General features: G+C 43.3%; 1 protein-coding gene and 1 long non-coding RNA gene across 3 annotated transcripts; one reads left to right on the top strand and one right to left on the bottom strand.

Moving 5' to 3' along the window:
- Positions 1-464: 464 nt before the first annotated feature.
- Positions 465-6,595, top strand: HSPE1 (heat shock protein family E (Hsp10) member 1). Its single transcript, XM_028751725.2, has 4 exons — positions 465-622; positions 3,705-3,869; positions 5,271-5,360; positions 6,360-6,595. The coding sequence occupies exons 1-4, from the start codon at positions 620-622 to the stop codon at positions 6,408-6,410; spliced, it is 309 nt and encodes a 102-aa protein (XP_028607558.1). The 5' UTR covers positions 465-619; the 3' UTR covers positions 6,411-6,595.
- Positions 1,274-13,147, bottom strand: LOC114607994 (uncharacterized). 2 transcript variants are annotated; one of them, XR_003709281.2, is made up of 4 exons: positions 13,057-13,147; positions 10,294-10,435; positions 5,790-5,873; positions 1,274-1,537 (listed from the first exon to the last, which is right to left on the bottom strand). It is a non-coding gene; the product is annotated as an uncharacterized LOC114607994 (long non-coding RNA). The 2 variants fall into 2 exon arrangements; XR_013390534.1 differs by having other exon boundaries at positions 1,276-1,443.
- Between the last annotated feature and the right edge of the window lie 3 nt (positions 13,148-13,150).

The raw sequence follows: 13,150 nt of genomic DNA, 5'->3' as shown, positions 1-13,150 counted from the left end.
GAGCTTGGCGCGGAAGGGAACCCGGGAACCAGCCTGGCGGCATAACCCTCGCGCCCCGCCCCATCCTCGCCTCGGGAGCAGGAGACGTCAGGGGTGGGCTGAGTGGGCGGGACTCTCTCGCTTGGAGCGCCTGCGCTATGCGCTTGGACGGGTTTCAAAACGTAAAAGGCACGGCGGGCGTTTATGCCTTGCGCAGGTTCCCGGGCCCCGCGGTTCCAGAATTTTCTGGAATGGACATGCTCGCGAAAGGTTGCGCGGGGCGTTGCGTCACCTCCGCTCCCCTTCGCCCTCGCTCAAGATGGCGGGAGTGTCGCCTCACGCCCACAAACCCGAACAGCTTATCTGGGTGTTTAAAAAAAAAAAAAAAAAACAAATCTGGCTCGCGGCAAGTAATGAGAAAGCGCGAACCGAAAAAGTTTTAAAGTCTATCCCAACTATTCTCCCCCGCCCCCACTACGCCTCAGCTAACCGCCACAGGAAGTAGTTTCCCCGCCGTTTCCGGGGCAAGGTCTGCGCACGCGCGGGCCGTGACCCTTTCCGCGCGTGCTAGCTCTGTGGGTCGGTCAGGGGTGCAAGGAGTCCTCGCAGCGGGAGCAGGAGCCCTTGTAAAGCGCGCGTCATGGTAAGCTGCTCGCGCTTTCCTCTCGAGAAGTATTTGCAAAGGGTTGGGAAGAATAATCCGTATTTCCTTATTTCCCCCCCTCCCTCTCATTAATGCAACTCTTGAGTGTCTTCTCTGTCTCCACCCATTCACGATGAAAGGTGTTCTCCTGTAAAATAGGCAGAAGGGGACCCCCCCCCCCAGTGGGGTTCAGTTGGCTGGCGGCCCCGGTGCAAAAGTGCAGAGCCCAGGGCAGGGGAGAGTGGACGCCTTCCTAGAATGGTAGAGGCGGAAGGTTTCCCCAGGGTCATCTAGCCCCACCCCACACAATGTGATGCACGTATGAATGGATTGCACGCAGCTCGCCTTCACAAGGCGTGATGGCGGGAGGCGGACGAGGCAAATTCCTGGAAGAGTAACTCCATAGCGTTAGCTGTTGTTAGTGTAGAGGGGTAGCTCAGTTCGTAGAGCGTGAGACTCTCAGGGTCATGGGTTCAAACCACACTTTGGGCAAAAGATTCCTGCATTGCAGGGACTGAGAGTAGCTGATCCTCGTGGTCCCTTCCAACCCTTGGTAAAGTACACGCGTGCAGCATGGAAGTACAGGGATTCAAGCCCATCGTACTTTTCCAAGTCCTGAAGGGGTGTGAGGTGGTGAGAAGGAAGTTATTTGCCTCCTTGACCCTGTCTTCCCCAGTATATGAAGGAGTGGTTACTTACCAGTCAATCAAATCTGACAACACCATGTGCTCTTTATTCTTCCTTATTATCTTATCCTTTTATCTTCTGAATCTCTTGACAGTGAGTGACAGGAACGTCCTCTGCTTTGCAACAAGTTGTATCTATTGTGTGGTGAAGTGTGCAAATTGCAGGGGTTTTTTTGCTGTATCAATCGTTGACTGTTACTGAGAGTGGATAGTTGTTGGTTCAGTAGTGCTGCAAAGGAAAGGAATTATTGGGCAAGCGACAAAATAATGGGAGATGAGATGAATCCTTATCGGATCAAATTAGTTGATTTAAGCTAAATCCCTACAGCACAATCCTAACCATACCTACTCAGAAGTAAGTCCTATGGGACTTGCTCCTCTGTAGCAGTCTCCTTGCTCATAATAGTGTAGGAGCATGCAGGGATTGTTATTGCCAATGTGATGGACTAATCTAAAGCAATTTGGTACCAGTTGAAAGAGTTGGTGCTGACAATATGCTCTTACTAAGATGTAAACCAAAGTTTGTGTAGAGTCCAAGTATTTTTGCACAATGTATTGTAAATTCCTAACCCTAGAGAGGTTTCTAGCAAAAGCTTTACTGACTTGTATCCAAATAGGTGGCTGACACTCTTTTTTATTTTTACTTATTAATATTTGTTGCTGAATACTCTTGGTAGGGACATACTTGTTAAATCTCCTAATAAACTGTACTTTATTGAGGATGGGTTTTCAGACGTTTTAAAGTCTCTTAATCACTCGTCTTCAGTGCTGCATCTGCACTGCAGACTTGAAATTGGATTCTGTGGAAATAAGTCAGTGGGACTCGCTCCCAGGTAATGGAAATACTTTAATTGCTGGTTACATTTAGGTAATTCCTTCTCTGGTTCCATTGTCCATTTGCTTAGCTTGTTCGAGAAGACTTTCAAATTTCCTTCTGCAGTAGCGACCTCTAGTGTCCAAAGAGTACAGATAACCCAGGCCTTCTCCTGGTTTCTAGCTGTTTCTGTAAGTGTCCATGCTGGATATCTTTGGAAACCACGAGAAGGCCGGAAAGTGAGCCAGCGTCATGTGATCTGGCTAGCTTCATTTTAGCACTCTCTGGTTTTCTATTAACTCCTACATAGTTGCTCTTTAACCCATACATAGTTGCCTGCTTAAAAATGTGGATTTGTTTTGCATCTAGCCTTGCAAAAAGCTTCCTTTTGAATATGAAATTGAATACTGTAGGTTGCTTTTTCCAGAAAGTAGTAGAAGTCCACCCTTTACTATTTTAATGCTTCCAGATCAAAACATTCTTGGATAAAATGTTTTGGTTAATGGGTGATATCTAAAATTGCATGAGAATATTTCCCTTCCTTTTCCTCCATGCCCTCCAAGTTTGCCCCAGAGTCCTCAAATCAGAACAGAATTGGGGTTATGAGGGAACAAGAGGAAGGGGTATTCAGTTGTGCAAGCGAACTTCCAGTGGACCAGTGGGTGGGCACAAGTAGATGGCCTCCCAAAAAACTGTGTTAATAATGTCCAAAGTTCAACATGCTTTACACTGCGGAATGTTAATTTACATTTCTTGCTGTTAAACATTTTCTTGTGCTGCTATAGTTTAACTTGATCTTAAAGTTCCTATTGATGAGCCTTGCATACCTTTCTGAGATATAATTTGGTTGCCCTAATAATGCTATTACACTAAATTGAATGTTGGTAGATTTTCCGTGGTATCTGTAAGTTTCTAAATCACTAAAGCTTGGAAGTTGTCTGAAAGCCATTACTACAGGTATGCCTATTCTTCCAATTTGAAACACATAAGCAATATAACTCTCTACCTTTCATTTCTATCTTCCAGTCACATCCTTGTGCAAAATTTATTTATTCCAATGTAGTTAATACTGTTTTAAATAAGATCACCTAGGTATATTTAAATAAGGTTGGTATTCTTTTTATAGGGAAGATGGCTTTTTCAGATAGCTTTTTCTGCGAATTCTTCCTTTGAACAAGATCTGTGGAGTGAGACTCATTTCTTAACAGCATGTGATGCCAATAATTTTGGTGTTGGTTCACATTCATGATGTCCTTTATTTGTAGAAAGGAGTCACTGAGTAATTAGGAAGCATGTATCTTAAGATCATGTTTAAAAAAAAACCTACACAAAGTATTTAACTTTTTCTTGAAGTTGCTTTACCTAAAATGTACTGACATGTGTAACACTTCATTGGCCATAATGGGGATTGTATATATGTAACTATGTTTTTTCCAGATTTTTCCTTATTTCCCCATCATTCCTTTACTGTGGTGCAAAAGTGGTAGAATCACATATTTGCTGCTTCAGATGACAATGTGCTTGTGGCTGAGAGACTCAGGTTTGTTTATTGTACATTATGACTTGTGATTTGTTTTAACAGGCAGGACAGGCATTTAAAAAATTTCTTCCCCTCTTTGACCGTGTATTGGTGGAAAGGTGTGCAGCTGAGACAGTAACTAAAGGAGGCATTATGATTCCAGAAAAATCACAAGGAAAAGTGTTGCAAGCCACTGTTGTGGCAGTTGGAACAGGCTCTAAAAGCAAGGTAAGCAGACCTTTCCTATCAAAGCTTTTTATAGCTTTTCAGATAAGAAACATGAGATTTCTTAGTGCTCCAGGCAAAATCACCTCTCCGCTCTACCTCAAGCATCATGAGCAGTGTGGTACAGTGGCAGCAGCTTTCTAATTAACGTTTCAAGGTGTGATTATCTGCTTGCTGCTCTCCTAGGCTTTTCTCCCCCAGCTGTTTTTTGGGTTTTTTGGCCTTTCCTCACTTGCACATCAGCATCATCATACGCCTCTTCTTTCCTCAACCACCACTATGATCCTTTCCCCCAAGTTCTTCCACTATTTGAGAAAGAATTGGAATGGGTAGTGGCCATTTACTCTCTGGCATGTCTTTATAGCACAGAGCTAATGGTAGCTGTACTCCTTGCTTTTCTTAGTGATAAGGCTTGTAATGCTGTAACTCAATGCAAACGTATCCGTAAGTCCCATTAAATGTGGCACGACATTGTCTCCAAGCAAACTTTCATAGGATTTGGGTGTAAGTTTGGAAGGAAGAAAGAAATTGTTTTTTTGTGCATGTAACAGATCTATGTTATGGAGCAGACTTCCCTATCCTAGTGCCCTCCAGTTGTTGCTAAGCTGCATCTCCCATCATCCCAGCACTTGACCGTGGCTGGCTGGTGCTGATAGGAGTTGGAGAACAAAACATCAGGTTGGAAGCCACTGTGGAGGTTGTGTTGAGCGCTTTATCTTCCAGCCACTCTTCGTGTCTTTTCTGGTTTTGGGAGGGGGCAAAGGGCACTCATCTAAATGCATTTTACTTGCCTCCTCCTGTTGGGTAAGTGGCTCATAAACGGTCTCTGTGGTGTTTATTTACTTTGTACTTCACAACTGGACACCTCTTTCCTTTCCTCTCTGCGTGTACCCTCAAAATCTGTACCAGGTGTGTGTATCCTGGAGCAGTTTTTGAGGGCGTGTAGTTACATTGTGCATGCAGAAGCATGCCAAGCTAGTGGAACAGTAGTGTTGATGCAGCCCTGTATTTATATTTTGCCTTTGTGCCGAAAGCCTGGGAAGATGCTCTGTGGGTAGGTGGTCCCAGTAACTTGTTCTGGATGGGGTTGCGGTACGTAGCTTGTTGGTACTCCTGGATACATCTTTGTCATTGGAGACTCATGAGACCTCTGTGACTTGCGAGTGCCTTTTACCAGCTTTGCTTAGTTTGCCAGCTACGACCATATCTAGATCGGGATCACTTGAGCACCATGCACTAGTAGCCCTGAGATTGGATGACGGCAGTGTGCTTGCCTTGAGGCTGCCATTGGGCCTGGTGCAGAAGCTCCAGCTAATGCAATATTGCAGCTGCATTTCCACTACAGAAAACATTTTAAGAGCATTGTAACATACGTTGTCAGTAACTATTCTTTGTCCCCTTTAGGAGGGAGACACTCGTCCAGTTAGTGTAAAAGTTGGGGAGAAGGTTCTGCTACCGGAGTATGGTGGAACAAAAGTTGTACTGGATGACAAGGTTAGTATGTGAATTAAATTTCTATACTGTATATTATACCCTGTATGCCACTTTTATACTTGCTTAAACTCTTATTTTATAAACAAAGCCAAAAGCAGTGCTTCTCTTAATTTTATGGAAGATCACATACATTTCGTTAGAATCTTTATGCCCTTTCCCAAGAAACCTCAGTGGTCTGGCTCACCTAATTCTCATATACCTAATAGTTTCCATATGCTATGTTCCGAGATATATGCACAGTGCCTCAGTCTCTGCCTACCTTCTATAAAATTTTCATTGCTTTCTTCATCTCCATCCAGAAGTAACTGCATCTGGAATAGCCACTGTCCTCTTTCTGCAACCCCATTCCTTTGTTGTGGGAGGTGGAGAAGAGATTTTACTGCTTTTAGGCCTGTTACCAAGAAGTAATGAAACACATTTGTGACTTACCTCCTTGGGGAGAAACCTGAGTATGGAACAGGCAAGACTCGCCCCTTGTAGCCACTGCAGTAATTTCCTTGTGGTTTAACTTGCCTGTATTGGAATAGAAGTTTGCTAAGTGTGTGACCTGCATTTCAAAAATAACAACCATTGCACAAATTCTAGCATTTGTATGTACTATTTTAGGGCCAAACCATCTGTGGAAATAAGTTTGCAAACCATGAAAAGTGGCGAAGTTAAAAGTTTATGTATATGTATGTAAACCTTGGGTGAGATTTAAAATCTCAAGAGTACATGGGTCTTTTATAGAAGAATTCCAGCTGAATCTCTTAATTTTCTTTTGAACCCCTGTAAACTATTCCAGACAATTCATCTGAAGTCTGTCTTGGGGGAATTCAAGCCCTTTTCAGAGCAATAGCAATGATGAAGTAGAAGAACTGTCCTTGGGTTAATATTTGTATAGCACTGATCCAAGGACATGTCATAAATCTCTGTGTTGGAAGAGCTTCAGTGTTTCAGCTTTTGAACTACTTAATTGTTTATCTTTAACATGGACAAATTTGTTTTCTTTATTTGCAGGACTATTTCATATTTAGAGATGGTGATATTCTTGGAAAATATGTGGACTGAACAGTTCATCTTGCTGCGTTATCATTAAGTTTTCATTCCACAAAAAGTGCTCAAATGGTTCTGTTCCATCATGTAAATAATTTCTTTATTTTCTAATAAATGCAAATTCTCCCAAATTACCAAGTATCATTGTGACTTCAAAATAAAACAATGTGTATAGCCAAAATACATTTCTTACTATCTTATTCTGTGTGTTCTGTTGTTTTTTTAAAAAAATATATACTTAGAGCAGCTTGCCGGCTAATTAAGTAGCCAAAGCATTTCAGGATGAAACAGTGATGGCTTGTGATTTTTTTTTTTAAAGCTATAGACTAGGAGCCAAAGAACCATGAAACCAGTTTGGGGTTTAGTTTCATGCCTCCCCCCAAAAAATCCCTCCTGTGCTGCATTACAGCCTTCTTTACACCATGCCATTACGATGTGGAATCCTAAAGAGCTTTTTGGACCAATTTCTCCATCTTTAGAAAAACAAAAACAAAGCATCAGAATGCTTGGAGAGTTCACAAGTCGAGTATAATTATCCCTTAAACAAGTCAATGAATAAAATAATTGCTTCCAACCTCGAAAACATCACATTTCTCGCTAGGAGCTACTGGTGCACAAACTCAAAATGGCCATGCTATTGTGCTGTCATGGAAGGGTTATCAGCATTTGAGGGAAATAAAATGTGCAATTCTTTAAAATTAGGGATGTAAAACAGTTCCCAGAAAAGCTACTGTGCTCTGTTCAAAATGCTGCATGCCAGCAAATCGAAAAAGGGGAAGCATATCCAGTATTTAGAAAACCAAAATAGCTTTGTCAGGCAAATATAAAATGATGACACCTACTGGTCGGCTCCAGACATCATTGGAGGATGCTGATTATCTGGATCTATTATAGTTTGGTGTCGAGCTCCAGTTTGGAACTGAAACAGCCTTGTTTAGTGTAGAGGGGAATGCAACTTTGTTGATTCTCTTGGATTTCTCGGTGGCTTTTGATACTGTAGACACAGTATCTTATTGAAATAACTTTGTGAGTTGAGAGTGGAGGGCACTGTGTTGTTCCTAATTGCAGGGCTGGTCTCGGAGGTCAGCATAGGGAGGTTTCCGTTCAGCCCCATGAAAACTAATCCATGCGGTCCCACGGGGTTCTGTTCTGTCCCCTGTTCTCTCTATATGAAACTGCTGTATGAGGTCATCAGAAAATTTGAAGTTTGGATGCCACCAATATGTGGAAGTGGGGTGTTTCCTAGGTCTGGGAATCTGGGGGCCACCTGTTTTTTGGGGGGTTGCACATACCCTGAAGGAACAGTTACATTATCTAGGACTGTTCCTCAATACCACATAGTCACTGGAGCCAGGGGTCTTTGGTAATATGGAGTGCCTATGCCCAGGTTTCGCTGCTGCTAGCCATTCCTGGACAGGGATAGCTTGGCCAGAGGGATTCATGCTCTGATGACCTCCCATTTTGATTGATTTAATGATTTCTCTCAAAATGTTTAAAGGAATGAAAATAAGTGGGAAATACTTTTGCCCTAAAAACAAAATGGAGGAAGGCATGCAGAGATAATATAAGGCACATCAAGACCCAGACCTGCAAATCACAATAACAAGAGGCTTGAAAATGAAATGCCAAAGTTTGACACTGAAATAATGCTCTTGATGAATGAGAAACCTGATTTAGAATACAGTGGTACCTCGGGTTAAGTACTTAATTCGTTCTGGAGGTCCGTTCTTAACCTGAAACTGTTCTTAACCTGAAGCACCACTTTAGCTAATGGGGCCTCCCACTGCCGCCGCACTGCTGCTGCACGATTTCTGTTCTCATCCTGAAGCAAAGTTCTTAACCCAAGGTACTGGGTTAGTGGAGTTTGTAACCTGAAGCGTATGTAACCTGAAGCGTCTGTAATCCAAGGTACCACTGTATACTTGCTTGACTAGAGAACAGATGGGGAGAGCAATCCAAATGATGGAAATCCAACATGTGAATTCTGCCCCGGTTAAAGCAACAGCATTCAAACCCTAATTGGCAGCTGAGAGAAGCTGAGCTCAGTGGAGGCCACAAATACACCTAGAACCTCTACCACCTACCCCACGGTAGACCCCTTCCCAACTTCCATAAAGGAAGGAAAAAAGGGGGAAGGAAAATTTGGGAATCTTTCCTTCTGTGTACTTAAGTTAACAGTATCTAAGCCACTATGTTTAGGATTCAACTGCCAATATATAAAGAGCCTCTCCCTTGTAAATTATGGGGGGACATGATGCACAAGCTATGCAGAATGTAATGTGCAACAGCTGAGAATGTTATATCATCCACTGCAAGGCTATATCACAGAGAACAAGGCCAGTACTGTCTATTTGAAACTGGCTTATGGTTTAGTGGTTGATAGGTCAGCTTCAGGAAGGGCATTGCTGCGAACCATTATTCTCTTTAATTATGGATCACAACCAAAATATATTTTACACCTCCCCTTAAGAGCAGGGATAGTCAATATTGTAAGGAATTTATGAGGTGCACGAGGAGAGGGAGAGAAAAAAAGTTCCAGCACCATAAACAAATCCAAAGCATGATAGTATGGGCCCAGGATTCAATAAACTATTTTAAAGTATGCCCAAAGGGCTTAGGTTTTGCCTTTAACAGCACATATTGACACCGTTACTAATTTTGAAATTTCCTCATCATCAAATAGATTTGCCATGTGGCATGGGTGAGGGGATTCTATTCAATAAATGCTATCTGAACCCCACCCTCCAAGTGTGCAGAACTTTATGGGTGGGTGTTTGCTTTAATTCTAGAATGGTATGAAAGAGGGCACTCCCTAAACTCCCGTGGCTCTGAATATCGTAGAATTTGAAGTGCTGTCTACTGAAATTAATGCAAATAAGTTGCAAATAAAAAAAACTTGCACCACAGATCTCCCAGTGTCATCAGATAACACAGCTGGATAAGAATGAAACAGTAGACTTAATTAGACTGAGAGGTCAGAAAGGTGCACCCACTTTCCCCTGCTTCTACCCAAACTTCCTTAGAAAGACGTGGACCACTGCCAGAAATTCAGGTTCTCATTGAAAGGAAATAATGACAAGTGCCTTGCTCCCTCTAGCTTTCTGTCAAGTAAATGTTTTACCCAAATTCCAGTTTGTTGTAAAGCAGACAAAGTATGTTTGTACATAGTCACCTTATTTCCTCATACATAATTCTCTCTTTTTAGCCACACTGTACTGTAGGTGGTCTTCCGGATTGGCGCTCCTACACGAAAATACTAGGGTATTCTTTTAAACCATTTTGGATCCTATTAATATGCCAATGAGACCTAACACCTGTCCTCTTTATTAAATTAGTGTACTGTATATAAGTAGCTGAGCTGCAATTGATCTAGCCAGAAACTGAAGTGACACTGGAAACACCTGTTTTTTGGTGCCAAGTCACAATGAAAGCCTTGTTCCCATAGTTTATGTTGCTTCTACAAGTGTAAATGTAATAAGCAAAACAAGAAATTGATAAACCTGGTGTTGTACTGTTTTTTTACACACCTTGTCCCATTGGCTAGTCTACCTGGCACATATGGTTATTGTTATTCAGGTTAGTTTACCCCCCCCCCCATTTTTAGGTGGAAATTTATTTATGGGGAGGGGGGTTGGTAGCTATTTTTATTAAAGAACAAAGTGAGTTCATGTGGTTGCACTGCTTCAGTGACAGGAGTGCAAATAATTGTCAATTTCTGCAACATTTAAAATAAAACACTCGATATAAGCCAAACCCTCTTCCATTCTAGAGTGAAAATGTGATCCTGATTAAACCAAAAGCCAGGCTCTCCCCTTTTTTTGTTATGGAATAGATCCACCAGAGCAACAAGTCAAATTTTTAATTTTAAACCCCCAACTTTCTTTGAATGTTACTTTACCTTTTATAGAAAGGTTTGATGCCAACAGATGAAAGCTAGGCTCCCTGACCTGCCACTAAGGTTAGGAGCTGTGGCCAGTTGTCTGTCCATGGCGAAGATCTTCTCAAGGGCAATTAATTCTGCTTGCTTTGCTAAACCCGCTCTGAAAAGCAAGCAAATATGAAAGGCCTTGGTGAGCAATGTTTTTTGAGAGGGAAAAGGCTGGGGTTTGGCCCTGGTGAATGATGGGAAGCTGTAGACATGTTTGGCATAGGCACTAAGGGTGTAGCAATGGTATATTTTCCTAGACCAAAGTTATAAGATTTTGAGTTCACCCGTGCTTCTTCTAAAATGCAAAGGCTCCATTCAGAGGTTAAAAGGAAACCCAGTTCTGAGCTCTTATGACTCTAATTGTTAAGTTGTGGGCGAACATGTCAGACGACACAGTGATTCTTCCAAAGCAGCTCTTTATTTGTAAGCTGGAACAGAACTGAACTGAGGAGCTCAGTCAGCCTGCTTATATAGAGCTCCACTAGAATGCAACAGTAACCATTTTCTGTAACTAGCCAATCACTGAACATCACTTTTGATCCTTCATATGATAGCCATGTTCAAATATATAAAAGGATGTCACATAGAGGAGGGAGAAAGGTTGTTTTCTGCTGCTCCAGAGAAGCGGACACGGAGCAATGGATCCAAACTACAAGAAAGAAGATTCCACCTAAACATTAGGAAGAACTTCCTGACAGTAAGAGCTGTTCGACAGTGGAATTTGCTGCCAAGGAGTGTGGTGGAGTCTCCTTCTTTGGAGGTCTTTAAGCAGAGGCTTGACAGCCATATGTCAGGAGTGCTCTGATGGTGTTTCCTGCTTGGCAGGGGGTTGGACTCGATGGCCCTTGTGGTCTCTTCCAACTCTATGATTCTATGATTCTATGATTGATTTGCATACAAACTATCCAATCACTGAAGGTCACTTTCGATCCTTCATTTGCATAACTATCTACAGTATCCCCCTGCTGGCCCAGGGTGAGAACTTCAGTACATAACACTTATGTTACAATGGACAGGCTAAGAAATGTGCTGGATTGACCACAAATAAAAGTGGATGCAATATTTCTGTTTACTGCTTCCTAGTTTCCCCCTTCAGATCAGCATTGTTCTCCTGAAGGCACATTCAAAAGCCCCTGAAATCCCAACTCAGCCATGAAGCTTGTTCACCAGGTGGCCTTGGGGCAGCCACTGCCTCTCCACCTAACCTACCTCACAGGGTTGTTGTGAGGAGAGAATGGGGAGCCCCATGCACACCACCTCAAGCTCCTTGGAGGAAAAGTTGGTTATGTTGTACAGTGGTACCTCAGGTTAAATACGCTTTAGGTTACATACACTTCAGGTTACAGACTCCGCTAACCCAGAAATAATACCTCGGGTTAAGAACTTGGCTTCAGGATGAGAACAGAAATCGTGCTCCGGCGGTGCGGCGGCAGCAGCAGGAGGCCCCATTAACTAAAGTGGTGCTTCAGGCTAAGCACAGTTTCAGGTTAAGAACGGACCTCCGGAACGAATTAAGTACTTAACCCAAGGTACCATTGTAAATGGAATAATAATAATAATAATAATAATAATAATAATAATAATAATGTGCTATGTTTTAGAGAAGTGTCTGCGAGGTGACATGTTCTGGCCACTGTCTTGCCCTGTTGTCAAAAGTTAGCAAGGACAGGTAGCATGGTCGCAAGCGATGACAAACACCTCCGCCTTTCGCTCCTCATTTTTGTCCAAAAACCTATTTGCACCAGTTGAACCAAAGGAGGGTCTCCACCACCATCGTTCATCCTGGACAATGAGATCCAGCTCCGAGGGCCTTCTGGCGGTCCCCCCCCTGCGAGAAGTGAGGTTACAGGGAACCAGGCAGAGGGCCTTCTCGGTAGTGGCACCCGCCCTGTGGAACACCCTCCCGCCAGATGTCAAAGAAATAAACAACTATCTGACTTTTAGAAGACATCTGAAGGCAGCCCTGCACAGGGAATTTTTTAGTGTTTGGTGTTTTATCACATTATTATTATTATTATTCTGTTGGGAACCGTCCAGAGTGGCTGGGGAAACCCAGCCAAATGTGCTTGGTATAAATAATAAATTATTATTATTATTATATGGTATTTCAACTGCTGCCTGCTGCTAAGGGTGTTTTTTATTTCCCCTCCTCCTGTTCCTGTGAACGTCTAAGCAAGCTTCTCTGACACACCCATTATTATTTTTTAAAAAACAGCACCTCCTTTTTGTCCAGGCCTCTTTCTTGTGCAGGGCAATTATTATTATTATTATGCTTTCTTCCCGCACAGTTTTGCCTATATATGAGGCGCCCTATCTATCTATCTATAATAATAATATTTTATTTATATCCCGCCCTCCCCAGCCGAAGCCGGGCTCAGAGCAGCTAACAAGAATAAAACAATACAACATTCTAAAATCATTTCATTATAAAATCAGTTCAAATCAGATTAATGGCAACCATTGTATTTAGATTTATACACCGCCTTTCCCTCACACGCCCTCAGGGCGGCTCACCACCTCTCCTCAGCCCCCTTTCCCGCCCTTTCCTTCCCGCCCTCCGCATACTCGCTCCTCCCCCTTTCCCCTCGCCGTTCTATTGCGCTTCGGGGCGCGCGCGCTGTTCTACCCTCTCCCCCTCCCTCCCCCGCCCCTGTGAGACTTCTGCTCTTCGGCGCTCGCACCTGCCTCCCGCCCCCGCCGGCCTGACGTAGGCCGATCACGTGCTTCTCCTACCCGTTCCCGCCGGGCTTTCGGCCCCCCCCCCTCCCCGCGGAGGAAGCTCGCTCGTCTCGCGTTGTCCCGTCCGTCGTCTCGCGCCTCTCCCGCC

This window comes from Podarcis muralis, chromosome 1, assembly GCF_964188315.1.
Source record: "Podarcis muralis chromosome 1, rPodMur119.hap1.1, whole genome shotgun sequence".
Taxonomy (NCBI): domain Eukaryota; kingdom Metazoa; phylum Chordata; class Lepidosauria; order Squamata; family Lacertidae; genus Podarcis; species Podarcis muralis.
The sequence above is the reverse complement of the archived record's forward strand: the minus strand, read 5'-3'. Positions and strand labels throughout refer to the sequence as shown.

What these genes read in the sequence shown, in the direction of transcription:
- HSPE1 (XM_028751725.2), top strand. An exon ending in GAACAGGCTCTAAAAGCAAG is followed by an intron (nt 3,870 to 5,270) that starts GTAAGCAGACCT and finishes TGTCCCCTTTAG; the next exon opens with GAGGGAGACACTCGTCCAGT. An exon ending in AAGTTGTACTGGATGACAAG is followed by an intron (nt 5,361 to 6,359) that starts GTTAGTATGTGA and finishes CTTTATTTGCAG; the next exon opens with GACTATTTCATATTTAGAGA.